The sequence below is a fragment of the Schistocerca serialis genome, chromosome 1 (genome assembly GCF_023864345.2).
Source record: "Schistocerca serialis cubense isolate TAMUIC-IGC-003099 chromosome 1, iqSchSeri2.2, whole genome shotgun sequence".
In the NCBI taxonomy this organism is placed as follows: Eukaryota; Metazoa; Arthropoda; class Insecta; order Orthoptera; family Acrididae; genus Schistocerca; species Schistocerca serialis.
Window position 1 is genome coordinate 69366967 of NC_064638.1, and position 14765 is coordinate 69381731.

General features: G+C 41.7%; 1 protein-coding gene across 1 annotated transcript in view; it reads left to right on the forward strand.

Annotated features, from left to right (window-relative positions):
• The first annotated feature begins 2305 nt into the window (after positions 1–2305).
• Positions 2306–14765, forward strand: part of LOC126461592 (cell division cycle 5-like protein) — a 135971-nt gene continuing 123511 nt past the window's right edge. Inside the window, exon 1 of the mRNA XM_050096008.1 lies at positions 2306–2442. Within this exon, the coding sequence (XP_049951965.1) occupies positions 2398–2442 (45 nt within the window). The 5' untranslated portion in view covers positions 2306–2397. The remainder of the gene's footprint in view (positions 2443–14765) is intronic.

The following is a 14765-nucleotide window of genomic DNA, read 5'->3' on the forward strand; positions in this document are numbered from 1 at the left end:
AGAGATAAGACTTGAACCATTTGAGGGCAAGTCCCCGGACCCCATAACATTCTAGTTTCATAAGCAATAAGTCATGGCTGATTAAATCAAACATTTTAGATAAATCTACGAGTATTCTGCAGCTTAATTCGTTCTTGTCCAAGACATTTATAACTATTTTCATGAACTGGAAGACTGCCGTTTCTGTGGTTCTGTTCTTTCGAAACTCATTTTGAGCATTAGTCAGTATTTTAGTTTTATTCAGGAAGTCAGTCTGCCTTTCATCCATTACTCTTTCAATTACTTCAGAGAAACCTGACAATAATGACACTGACCTATAATTATTTATGTCAGCTGTGCTATTCTTTTTGTGAAGTGGCTTTATTATGGAGAGTTTTAGTTTTGATGGGAACATCCCCGTCCTGAAAGAAATATTAATAATGTCAGTTAGGTGAGTATCTATACTGGTAGAACTAAGTTTGATTACCTTGTCTGGAATTCTATCAATATCACAAGACTTTTTTTTTAGTTTATTAATGTCATTTGTAACTTCACATTCTGTTACTTGGTACAGAAACATTGTCTTTTCACAAGTTGGTACTTTTATGTTTTTGTTGTTTGAATTGGACAGACTTTTAATTAGGTTCGGTGCTATGTTCACATAATGTTCATTGAATATATTGGCTACCTGTTGAGCATCTTCTATCACTTTACCCTCACTTTTAATTTTGAAATTATGGGCCTTGGTTTTACATTTTCCTGTGCTATTGTTTATAACCTTCCAAATCGATTTTGATTTATTGCTTCCCTTATTAATGTATGAATCATTGATTAGCCTTTTTGCTGCCTGTAAAACTTTCCTATAGCCCCTTCTATATTTCCTACAAATGATTTTATTGTTGTATTTATTTTAGCATGTTTGCTTAGGTTTTTAAGGGTGGTAATCTGATTTTTTAATCCCTTGTGTTACCCATCGTTTGTCTTCTCACTGACTTTAATTCTTTTTAACGGGAATGCTACATCGTAGCAAAATTTATAATCAGTGAGAAAACTGTCATACTTTTTGTCTACATCATCAGTTTGTTCTATGCCCCATTGCACCCTTTTTAGGATACTATTAAATACCCTTATGTTGTTTGCATTAATAATTCTTCTTTGTACATATTTTTCAATGACTTTGTATTTCTTATTGTTCTCATTCCTTATAATCATTTTTAAAGCTCTATGGTCGGAGAAGCCTGCATCTGTTACTTCAACATTTTACTCACAGCTTTGTTTGTTAGCAAATATCTGATAAAGTGTTGTTTCAGACCCATCCTCATATCTGGTAATTTCCTGCACTGTAGGTTGCATGTTGTATGTGTTAAACAGATTTAATAATTGTACCTTGTTCTTATTACTTTTGTTAAAATTAATGTTAAAGTCACCAAGAACTATTGTGCATCTTGACCTGAATCTCAATTAATTTAAAAGATCTTCTATATAATATAAGAATTGGGTAAAGTCACCAGATGGGGAACTGTAGATGCAAGCAATGATAGTTTGACAGTCTGTAAGTACTACATTAAAAATCTTTTTCTGCCCACTTCACCTTGCTAAGTTTTACCTTCTTAGATTTAACGTTACTTCTAACATAGATGCATACACCACCAGATTTATAAGTTTCCCTGCAAAAGCTACTTATTAAATCAAAGTCTGGTATATTTGCTGCACGAATCTGAGTGTCCCGAAACCAGTGCTCACTGATATACAGCACAGAAACCTCCTTAAGATTACAGTTTAAAATAACTTCCAGTTCACACATTTTGTTGCATAGTGCTTGTAAATTCTGATACGGCAAAGTGAAGCCATCTAGATTCGGTGCACAGCTCACCTCCCTGTGCCCTTCGCTAAGTCAACGACCATTTAATTGTCATTCCCTAGTCATGTTCACCGAACGAACGTTCCAAACAACCCTTATTGTGAATGCTGATGGAATAACAGTATGGACTATGGAATATCAATCACATACATATTTTTTTAAATGTAAACTGTATGCATACCGGCAAGTCGATTTCACTCAACTAATCCAATTTAATCAACCATTACCAACTCTCCTTCGTAAAAATAATATCGCAACATTAAAACTAATTACAAAATTCTTTGATAAATCCAACCTTATTCTATAAAACTCCGAAACACCGAGAGCTGGATGTATAGCCTTCAGGCCAATAGTCACAATAAATAAATAAATAAAAATGTCACTGAGTGTGCATGTTCTAGTTTGCTTGTACCTGCAAGGTTTATTTACATCTTCATTCGAAGTTGTTTGCGTTGTTGACATTTGTCAGTTGTTTCTCGAAGGGTGTTTCGTTTGGAAGCGGTGTGAAAGATTTTGTAATTTTACTGTTTGTGTGAAAATTTGATACAACAGCGACCATGCCGCGAATTATGATAAAGGGTGGTGTATGGAGGAACACTGAGGTAAATACTATTTTGAATAATAGTTTCCCGTTACCAGCTACGTTGTTTTGGAACTGAGTGATGCGAAAATCTACATTATGGCACTGACCGTTCATTACACTGCCATACAGCTACAAATTTTTATTTGTGTCATTCATCACTGCAATCCCCCGATATTGAGAAATCTAATTGGAAAATTGTCATTTTTCTTGTTTGTATGTTTGCTACATTGTATTTATCATTGGGGAGACATCTAGTCAAATATATGTTATTAATCAGATAAATTTGATTATTACTCATATGTAATAAAGAAAAACAACATATATGCGGGCAGAATCCTTATTTCCTGTTATTAAAGCTGCATGGAATTATTTTTTAGACGTGGCGTTAAGTGGACAACTACTTAAGCCATGGGTTGTGCTTGCTTTGGTAATAACAGCAGCAAGCTCCCATTGGATTACATTTATGTGACGTGTGATCCAATTCATTTGCTTGATCATTGGCCCCGCAACCCGTAATGTAATTCTATGCTGGACTACTTGTCGTGAATTTTATCTTTACCTGCATTATGCCAGTGGCTGGACAGTTTGATGGCTTTTCCTCACACACATCAACTATCACTCCAAAATGTCATAACAATCAAATTGGGGAGTAGTCGAAAATAATAAGTAGGCCTATAGTTGTAACACCAACTCATTAAAATAATTTCTTGCATTTAGCCAACACATAACAAGATATTTTTTATTAAAACTTTTTTCGACATTGCACTTAGCAACCAAACGACAGTGTCATCAAAAAACGTTGACCAATGAATACAATAAAATTAAAAACCATTCGGTAAACAAAGATAACCATCTTCCCACCAATTCCCCATTCCCCCCCCCCACACACACACACACAGTAGACATTTTTTCACAGTAAATACCAGTAAAACTTGAATCAGTTAAAAAAAAATGGAAACACTTCTTTCAAAATAAACAAAACAAAAACAGACAAACGTTAATATTTTCATTCCCCCCAAATCCACCCTAAGCTGTCCCCATCCCAGTAGACCCCTAAAAATACTACATCACCATCCCAATCCAGAAATACTAAGCTACTTAACCAAACCCATCCCAACAACCCCCACCCCTCAAATTCAACTACTAATCTTTGGTCTGTACATTTTCTTAATAAGTTTTTACTCATTATGAAATGCACAGCAACTGTCAGACAAACTCTTCTACCAGTAGTACTTATCTCAACGAATCCACAAGGTAGATGAGTGCACTTTGCCCCTTCTCAAAACAGATTTAACCGCCACCTCCCCCCCTTCCCCCCCTCCCCCCCTCCTCCCCCCTCTCCAGTGCCCTTCTGTTATGTTAGTGCAAGTCCAAGTCTTGCAACTTTTAAAGTCTGGTCTATTATTTGCCATCAAATGTTGTTACACACGTTTCCCCAAATCTATGTAAAGTACAAAAGAATCACAAATAATATTTGACTCTGTCTCATTTCAGCATAGTCCTCCAATCACCCTTATTGTTCTTTTCCTGACCGCCTTAAAAATACTCTGAACTACCTCACTCCCTAGAAAGGATGGCACGCTGCTGCCAGGTCCCCAAAAAAACTTTCCCATTCATAACTTTCTCAGATACTGATTCATCAATTTCAGCAACATCTGGACTCTAGTCTACGCTTATACTTAATGAAGTCAGAACTCATTTATATACAAAATAATTAACAGTCAGTAACAAAGCACTCACTAATGTCCTCCTCTTGGGCAAAAAAACACAGTGGCAAGTGATGATAAAATCCTCCAGCATAAATTTTCATATCAACTATAACTTAATTCAACCTTCAACTGTTGTGTATAAAAGTTGGATCCATAGTGTCTCATCAAACAGAATAACTTGTTTACTAGTAACAACACAACCAACAATTTTCCAGACATTGAAATGATGTACTAAAGAGTGTCCCCACATGTTACAAAAAACCTTATCACCTATTACATTTGAAATATGTCACTCATAAATGACAACACACACTTCAAGGTCATTACATTATGAGTAAAAAAAGCTGATGATCAATACTGAAATTTCAGATGGGGAAAGGTCTCTTCTAAAGAGAAAATAACTTATTTTAGGTTTTATTATTGAGCTTTAAGGACCTACAGGCATAATCCGTATCACTTCAAGCAGGGGTGTTACCATCATAGTCTTGGATGTTGTTGAATTTGGCGTGTGTTAAGTATGTAATAAACACGTATTTTTTTCCAGAATGAGATTTTCACTCTGCCAGGAAGTTTCACGTGTTTTTTTGTTTTGTCCGATAAATTCCTGCCTTGAGATACAGGCCTCCAAAGATGACACTGCGAACACCATTTTGAAGATGTGAATTATGAAAAAAATTAAAATGCTGTATCTCTGGAACAGTTCTAGTTATTTTGTTGGTTTTTTTATTTGAAAGATAATTGCTTTATGCTTACAAAGAAATCCATCATTTTGACTTCTCTGTCAAAGTTTTTTCACTGTAGCGTTCTGAACTTTTTTTTTATAATTTACAGAAAAAAAGTTGAAAAATGCCAAACCACAGAAATTTGATTTTTTTTTCCTGTTGATTAGTACCACATAGTTCTACATTCCCTGAAAAGGAGAGATTTCACTTTTAAGTTGGACACATTCTATTTTTTAACTTGTCTTCACTGGAATTGTTTCTTACTTATTTCTTTGTTACAATGTTTATTTCTATTTTCTTTATTGCAGTTATTTATTATCACTTTGTTTGTTGCAGTTATTTCATTTCACTTTCATTGTTGCAGATATTTCTTACACTTTGTTGTAGTTTCTTGTCAGTTTGTTTGTCATGATTGTTCATTGCAGGTTTCTGTATTGTAGTTGTTCAGTGCTAATTTGTTTACTGAAGAGGCTTCTAAGAAATCTGAGACAATCCAATGAGTTCTGTCTTTTAGTGAGGGTTTTGCCAGTTGACACAGTTGCAGTGTGTTTTGTGATGACTGTTTGAAATGTCTTCTGACTGGGACCACAGGAGAGTGAAGTGTGCTGACTATTTGGGAAATACGGAAATGTCCGATCCCACCCATCTGCTTTGACCCAAGACGTCACAAATATGGCGGAAACAACTATAAACCACGTTTCCAATATGGCGCATATAAAGTCGTTACGTACACATTATGGGGACAAAAATACATTGAAAAACAAACACACACACGTTCCACAAAAAGCCTAATGACACTAACAGGACAAGCGCGGGAAATAGGTTTTTTTTGGGTGGGTACAAACTAAATATAAACAAATTTAGACACCCACCCCCATACAAAACCACGCAAAACGACGAAAAAACTGACATCACAAAACTCCCCAAATACCACTAAACACAATATCATCTGGAATTGGACACTTCCCTTGACCTATATAGTTCAACAGCAGCTCCCGATCCCATAAATTAGGATCTAACACTTCCCTTGACCTATATAGCTCAAAAACATCTCCCGATACCAATACCAACATTCACAGCCACACATTGGGATCGAACACTGCCCTTGACCTGTTATCCTTACGACATCTCCACATACAGCCGTCCCTGGTCCGAGACGCCGGAACTTTAAGTAAGCCTCATTTCTTCACGACATACTGAACACTTCACGACTTCATCCAAACACCCGAATACTTGAAGAAATTTTATTAGAGACAATGTACTGTCCCCCATCATAGCCGACAACCGAAAACTGTTGACCCTGTCAGTCATATCCATACCTACCAAAGACATAAAAAAAGCAATTTACCAAAATTCACAAATGACGCCACACACGCAAATTAAACCAAAAACATCACCTAACGCATCACCTAACACACCACCAGAGAGAACCCCCAATCGCATCAAAACGACACCTACAAACACGCCACTCTCACAAACTAAATTCCGTGCCGTTGTGACGTCACACACCACAACAGCCTTACGTCACGGGCCAAAGCCGACGAGTGGGATCGGACGCTTCGGTCGACCCACTATTTGCATATCCATAAAAGAGTGATATATAAGACAAACAAAGAAACAGACTTTGTGCAGGTTGGGAATAAGTGTTTTCATTTGAAGACTGTTTCAAAGTGAAGATGTTTGCAGTGACAACTTTTCGTGTTCTAAATGTTTTGACAGAATAACGTCAATGATAGTATCTAAACAAGGTGAAGCTTCCCATGGTGCAGATAATGCAAATTTTGCATCAATAGAGGAAGAATTAAATAACCTAAATCAGTCAACTACAGAGGCAGGTATTAGTCCTGTTAAGGAACTGTGGTCAGTGAAGTCGAGTCATAAGCACCATGAATCAAGAAAGTGCAGAGAAATTGCTAAAGCTATGGATGAATGCACTACAGCAAAACTGACCACACTCTTCAAAATAGAAATTCCATCTTCAGAAGAAAATTGCCTGAAATTTTTCACAAATATCAATTCAGCTGTTGAATATTGTGCATCCTACAGTGAAAAGGTGCAAGTTTTAACTATTATTCCAGAGACATTTTCAAAGAAACCAATTTTGAACCACATTCCATCATATCAAAGTACATGGTAGACAAATCAATAAATGTAAGGTCTGTAAAAGGGGTCTTTGGAAGACCATATCCCTATTACGGTCATCCTGAAGAAGCAGCTGAAGTTGAGATAGTGCAATCATTTTATCTGGAAGATAAATGGGACTCTTCTTGCCAGAGTGCCAACATAAAACACACTATAACTGTAACAATTGAAGGTCAAAAGTTGTGAAAGCGGAGAGGTACATGACTTGCAGTATTAAAGGAACTTTTGCAATTTATAAGAGCAACTGTACAACTTCTCATATTGGAAGATCAAAATTTTATGCACTATGACCTAAGTGGGTAGTTCCATACCCACCTAGACATGTCTGTTTATGTGTGTACTGTGCAAATTTTGAACTTTGTGTGGTAACTTTGAAGAACTTATTGGAGCATGTGACATATGACAACTTGATTGGGCGTGTGAAGTCATTAGTAGTCTGTGACGTAAAGTGAGAGACTTGTCTGTTTCAAGAATGTGGTGACTGCCCTGGAAAGGGAGGACTGTCTTTACAGACCCTTGGCCTGGAAGACATAGCATCACTCAAAGTGATGGGCGAAATCATATTGCACACACTTTAAAGAGCAAGAATTTCATTCGTTTGGCCAATGCCTCAGAAACAGCAGGATAATATTCAGTTTCACAACCTGGGAAGGGGGATGTTTGAGGTGTGTGTGTATGACTGTGAGTTGTGGATTCTGGAGATTATAGACACCAGTTATGAGTTAAATGAAATTGTAGTGAATATTATGCTACCACATGGACCAGGTGCCGGATACAAGTTTCCAGCTGAAGGACAGCAACAATGCCATCAGTGCTCAGTTCCTGTTCACATTGTTTTGAAGATTGTAAGTGCTCCAGTTCCTATTGGTTCAACAGAAGGGCATCACTCTGGATCAAAGGAAGATACTGAAGCAGTGGGACACAGTTTTAGTTCATAGACTGGCTAATTTCAATACAAAACAGAGTGCACAGAAGTTGTATGAATTGAAACCTTTTTAAGTTTTTGGACCTTTCACATACATTTTGGAACTATTTAAAATGTTTGAAAAATGGGCCTCTTACTCATCTTTCAAAACTAAAATTGTGTTAAAGAAGGCTAGTCTTAGATTTTTATGAGCCTGTTATGCGATAATGTGGTTTGCCTACTTTATTTCTTCGTTGATCGTCCTTGGTGTCAACTTACTGCATTGCTACACTGGCTGGAAAATGGGGTGTGGAAGTACAGAACTGACTGCTTTAAATGATGTAGCCGACAGGTGCACATTTGGGTTTAATGGAAACGTCCGATTCTGCCCGTCTGCTTTGACCAGTGACGTCACCAATATGGCGGAAACGACCATTCACAACAACTCCCATATTGTGACTATGACGTCATTACTTAAACGTGACAACACAAAAATAAATCGAAAAACCATCAAATACATATTCCTCCAAAAATATAATGAAACCAACGGGACAGGTGGGGGAAATTGGGGGTTTTTGGGTGGGTACAAACTAAAAATAAACACGCGCCACTAAACCAAACGACAAAAACGATAAAATAAAACAACCACAACCTTCCCAAAATCAACTAAAAACAACATCCACTGGAATCGAACACTTCCCTTGAACTCTGTAGGTCAACAGAAACTACCGAGACCAAATCATGAAACTCAAAACTAAAACCTGTCCACAATCATCACTACCTCAAAAAACACAATAAACCAACAAAATTGGAATCGAACACTTCCTTCATTTTAACATATGCTAATTTCAGTAATATCCGAGATTATGAAAGTAAGATTTTTTCCTAGCCTGCCTGAATTGATATGGCTATGCCTATATAATAAGCCTAGGAAAAACAGTTTGTTGTAGTATTGATTGAGTCACAGCAACCAGACTCTGAACTGGGTAGTGTCCCTATTACAGTAAAAGGGGATTAACTGACGTGTTTCAAAGTACGTTGCCAACTCATGTGCAAACTGACGTCTTTCAACTCAGCATAGTCCTCAGGCTGCAATACAGATATGTCTAAAATTTCATATTCACATTTTTTGGCGTCATCAACGCACAACCAAACTGTCAGACCTCAGGCTGTGCTACTGATAAGTCCGTCAGCACAACTTATGTTGTGGCGTAACAAGCTTGCTACGCCACACTGGGAAGGGAGCCGAAAGAAAGGCACGCGTACACACACGCCGACTGGCGTCAAGTCTGGAACAGGATAACTATTGAATGGTAGCAAGAAAAGTACGTAGCTGCTTTATACTTAACTTTTATTCTTTGATGAATACAGTGTTCTTCTTGAGACATTTATACGATAACTCTCAAACTAGGTAAGGCTAATGGCGCCTTGCTAGGTCGTAGCCATGGACTTAGCAGAAGGCTATTCTAACTGACTCTCGGCAAATGAGAGGAAGGCTTCGTCCGTATTGTCGCTAGCAATGTCGTCGTACAACTGGGGCGAGTGCTCTATCGTATCTCGAGACCTGCCTTGTGGTGGCGCTAGGTCTGCGATCACACAGTGGCGACACGCGGGTCCGACATGTACTAAATGGACCGCGGCCGATTTAAGCTACCACCTAGCAAGTGTGGTGTCTGGCGGTGACACCACATTCCTCCCCCACAAATCGGCGAACGGTCGTGTGATAAGGCTTCCTCCCGCCGTGGGGAGGACCCCATGTTGATGTATGCGATGAGGTGGGGAGCCTAACAACAGGCGAGGCTGTGCCACCCACACCCGGCCATTCGGTCTGAGGGGATCTAGGAAACGCCTGAAAACCTAGTCCAGGGTGCACCTCAACATGCGGTGTATGCGCCCGTAATGAGACAGGAGGGGCCGAAGGGTCAACCTCCATTGCGTCGGGGTACCCGACGCGCGATGACGTCATGTGGTCCGGAGCGGGCAAGAGGTCCATGGCGGAGGATGGCTGGTCACGGGAAGCGATCGGCGGCGCGTGACCCAGGGAGGCACTTGGCGGCTGCAGCGAAGCGTCGAATGCGGGCGGCGCCGGCGGGAGAACAGGCGGCGGCGGTGGCTGCGGCGTCGCGTCGCCATGGGGCAAAATGGAAGGCAGCGTCGGTAACACCTGGGGATGAGGCGAGCCAGTAGATGGGTCCCCAGGGCGCTGACCGGACGGCACTGTCGCTGAAAGCAGACGGGGAGCGGCAGAACCCGTGCGACGACAGAGGCGCAGCTGATTGAGATGCCGCCGCACCTCACCAGAGGCCCCCAAAACCAAATACATCGCGCGGCCGAGGCAGCGAAGAATGCGCCCTGCGAGCCAACGCCGTGAACCTCGATAGTTGCGATAGAATACAACTACGCCTGGATGGTGGCAGAGGACGTCGTGGAAGACATCCGGACAACAAAAGGAAAATTACTGAAGGCATCGACCAGAACCAACCATCGAGCATTCCAGAATGGACCAGCAAAATCAATGTGCAAGCGTTGCCAAGGGGAAGTGGCTGTTGGCCATGCAAAGACTTTCCGCGGCGGTGCGGATTGTTGTTCGGCACACGCCATGCAAGAAGAACACATATTCGTAATCGCAGCATTGATTCCGAACCAAGTACAGTGCTGACGAGCAAGTTGTTTCGTTCGCACTATACCCCAATGTCCTTGGTGAAGAAGTCGTAAAACAGAGGACTGTAACGAACGTGGGACCACGACTCTGGACTGATCATTATCAGAACGCAACAACAAAACACCACGTCGAACAAAAAGTCTCTCCTTGTGAGCAAAAAATCGGCGAGCCAACGGATCCGCAATCCGAGACTTTGACAAAGGCCATTGCGTAGCAACAAAACGCAAAACGGTAGCAAGGACAGGGTCAGCAGCTGTGGCTGTAGCTACACGACAAAAATCAATCGGAAACGATTCGACCACTTCATCGGTTTCCGAATCAATGAACATGCAAGCAAGTTCGGAAGAATCGAATGCTTTATCCTCAGCAACAGGCAAACGGGACAACGCATCGGCGTTTCCGTGCTTAGCAGTGGACCGATACAAGATATCGTAGCGGTACTGCGAGAGGAAAATAGACCAGCGAATGAATTTCTGCGCTGTACGTGGAGGTACAGGCTTGTTCGGATGAAAAAGCGATGTCAAAGGTTTGTGGTCTGTGATGATGGTAAAGTGACGACCATACAAGAAATCATGGAACTTAGTAACACCAAACACGAGAGCCAAAGCTTCTTTCTCTATCTGTGAGTAATTTCTTTGCACAGACGAGAGCAATTTTGACGCAAAGGCAATAGGGCGATCATGCGAGCCAACTTTGTGCGCAAGCACAGCACCGATCCCGAAATCCGATGCATCTACCATCAACAAAAGGGGTTTCCGGGGATCGAAAGGTGTGAGGCAAGTATTAGAAAGCAACGCCGATTTCAACTGGCGAAAGGCGCGTTCGCATTCCGTCGTCCAGACGAACGGAACACCCTTACGGCGTAAGCGATGAAGCGGAGCTGAAATGGAAGAGGCATTGCGCAGAAAGCGATGATAGTAGGTAATTTTACCCAACACACTCTGCAGCTGCTTCACATTTTGAGGGGAAGGCAAATCTTGTATGGCACGGAGGTGCTCTGGACTCGGATGTATGCCTTGGGCATTTATGACATGGCCGAGGTATGGTAAGTCACGAGCAAAAAACACACATTTGTCCTTCCGCAAGCGAAGACCATTTTGTCGCAAGACCTGAAATAACGTTCGTAGGTTCGCAAGATGATCTTCTTCTGTCTGTCCGGAGATCACGATATCGTCCAGATAGTTTGCTGCAGTAGGGACCGACGCACAAATAGTTTGTAAATATTGCTGAAACAATGCAGGGGCGGATGCACACCCGAACGGCAGTCTTTTGAACCTGTACAATCCAAGATGCGTGTTAACCACCAATACGTGCTGGGATTCGTCGTCCACCGGTATTTGCAAGTACGCATCGGCTAGGTCCAACTTTGAAAAATATTTTCCCGGGCACAGTTTAGCAAAAAGTTCTTCCGGGCGGGGCAAAGGAAAAGTAGCAGTCACTAGTTGTGGATTCACTGTGGCCTTGAAGTCCACGCAAAGTCTCAATTTTCCGGAAGGTTTTGGCAAAATTACTAAGGGTGAGGCCCAGAGAGAAGCTTGCACACTTTCAATTACACCCTGTGATTCTAGATCGTTTAATGTTCTTGCGACCTCATCACGCAATGCGTGGGGAACATTGCGCGCTCTGAAAAATTTCGGTTGCGCGTTTACTTTCAGTTCCAAATGTGCTTCGTAGTTTTTAGCGCAACCTAAGCCCGATGCAAAAATGTCTGCAAATTCGTCACACAGACGAGAAACACTGTCTGAAGGCACAGTTTGAGTCACTGATAGGACCTGATTTACAATAGACATGTTAAACAACTGAAATAAATCTAAACCAAACAAGTTCACTGCAGTAGAAGAACGAAGAACGTAAAATGACACAAGTTTTGTTTGTCCCTTATATGTTGCAAGAAGAGTGCACTGTCCTAACACAGGGATGAGCTGTCCTGAATAACTTTTTAGCGTAACATTTGCGGCACGCAACGGAGGTGCGCCCAGTTGTTTGTACGTGTCGTGATTGAGCAATGAAACTGCAGCTCCGGTATCGAGCTGGAATGGTATGACCGTGCCATTAAAGTCCAACTCTACAAAAAGTTTATTGTCCTGTTGACGACAAGAGTGACTGTTTTGTGCAATTTGAACAGACACTTGTACAGAATCACTTGCTAATTGACGTGATTTCCGGCGACGTCGACGCACACTGTTTGTGGGACGAACACAGTCACTGTTAGAGAAAGTGTCACTGGACGAAGTGGAATTAACTACATGAATGTCCATGGGCGAAGGTCCACGAGCCTGAGTGTCCTTGGTTCGATTCCGGCGCGAAGCAAAGGGCCTGGAATGATTAAGAGTGTCTGATCGGAGCTTTTTCTGGCAAACACTTTGAACATGATCTTTCTTATTACAGAAAAAGCAAATAGCTTGGCGTGATGGGCAATGTTCACGCGAATGTCTAGTAGCACACCGCGGGCATGATTTCACTGCATTTGTGTGCTGGCGCGGCACACCTGGTTTAGAGCGCGTCGGCAGCTGCGTTGGTGTGCGTGAGGGTAGTTGACCGGGCCGCGTAGCGCGAGCGCGCCCGGCGGGCCGGTTAATGTTACACACAGCTGGTGAAGTTTCAAAAGATTCCTCAACACAGTCAAGTGTGTCTTGTCTATCCAGTATGTCTATCACTTGTTGAAGGGAGGGATTTACTAGTTTCAAAATTTGCTCCCGTATGCGAACATCAGAAACGTTCTGTGCAATTGCATCACGCACCATTGTATCTGAATAAGAAAGACCACAGTCACAGTCAAAAGAACACTCCCTAATAAGTCCTTGCAATGTTGCTACCCACTCCCTATTAGTTTGACCGGCCGTACGTTTTGTACGAAAAAACTTATACCGTTTTGCAACCACATTAACTGTTTCTTTGAAATAGGCATCTAAAGCAGACAAAATTTCCTCGTAGGACAGAGTTGCTACGTCGCGTCGGGGAAACAATTTCACTATCACACGGTAGGTGGACACACCGACACAAGAAAGCAAAAACGGCTGCCGCTCATTACCTTGAATTCCGTAGGCGGCTAGATGAAAGCCGAACTGTCGGGACCATTCTGGCCACGATTCGTGCGCCGCATTAAAACTGCGAAACGGCGGTGCAACTGCATGTTGTGGCGACGGTAGCGGTGAAGCGGCGGCTGCCGCATCGGTGTGAATGGCACGTTGACCCTGGACGAGCTGTCCAAGGGCATCCAATAACGCCTGCGTCTGCTGATTCTGCAAGCGATAAAATTCGGACAGTACATCTGGCGAAGCAATGACAAGTAAATGTAAGCAATTAGAAAGAACACTTTTCCTTCGTCGCCAATCTGTTGTGGCGTAACAAGCTTGCTACGCCACACTGGGGAGGGAGCCGAAAGAAAGGCACGCGTACACACACGCCGACTGGCGTCAAGTCTGGAACAGGATAACTATTGAATGGTAGCAAGAAAAGTACGTAGCTGCTTTATACTTAACTTTTATTCTTTGATGAATACAGTGTTCTTCTTGAGACATTTATACGATAACTCTCAAACTAGGTAAGGCTAATGGCGCCTTGCTAGGTCGTAGCCATGGACTTAGCAGAAGGCTATTCTAACTGACTCTCGGCAAATGAGAGGAAGGCTTCGTCCGTATTGTCGCTAGCAATGTCGTCGTACAACTGGGGCGAGTGCTCTATCGTATCTCGAGACCTGCCTTGTGGTGGCGCTAGGTCTGCGATCACACAGTGGCGACACGCGGGTCCGACATGTACTAAATGGACCGCGGCCGATTTAAGCTACCACCTAACAAGTGTGGTGTCTGGCGGTGACACCACAACTTACTTTCCAAAAATTAATATAGATGCAAAAGAAATACTGTCATTATTCTGTTGTCTTCCTCATTTTTCGTATATGGCATCACACACCACATTATCATTGCATTACAGGATGAAGCCAACATACTGTAGGTTTGCTTGATCCATAAAAGGTGCAGAATCACATGATAAGAAACAGAGAGAGGGAAATTTTATATAGAAAAAGCATCAGCTGGTTACTCATGGTGGTCCTGTGGTTTTACTTTTACAGAAACAGAACTGGTGCGCCAATTTTTTGATCTTTTACAAATTGGTCTGTTGTTTCTATGAAGAGGAAATGAGCAAACACAAGAGAACTACTGAAACTGTTAGTGTAGACAGTTATGTGAGAATAGACAGAAA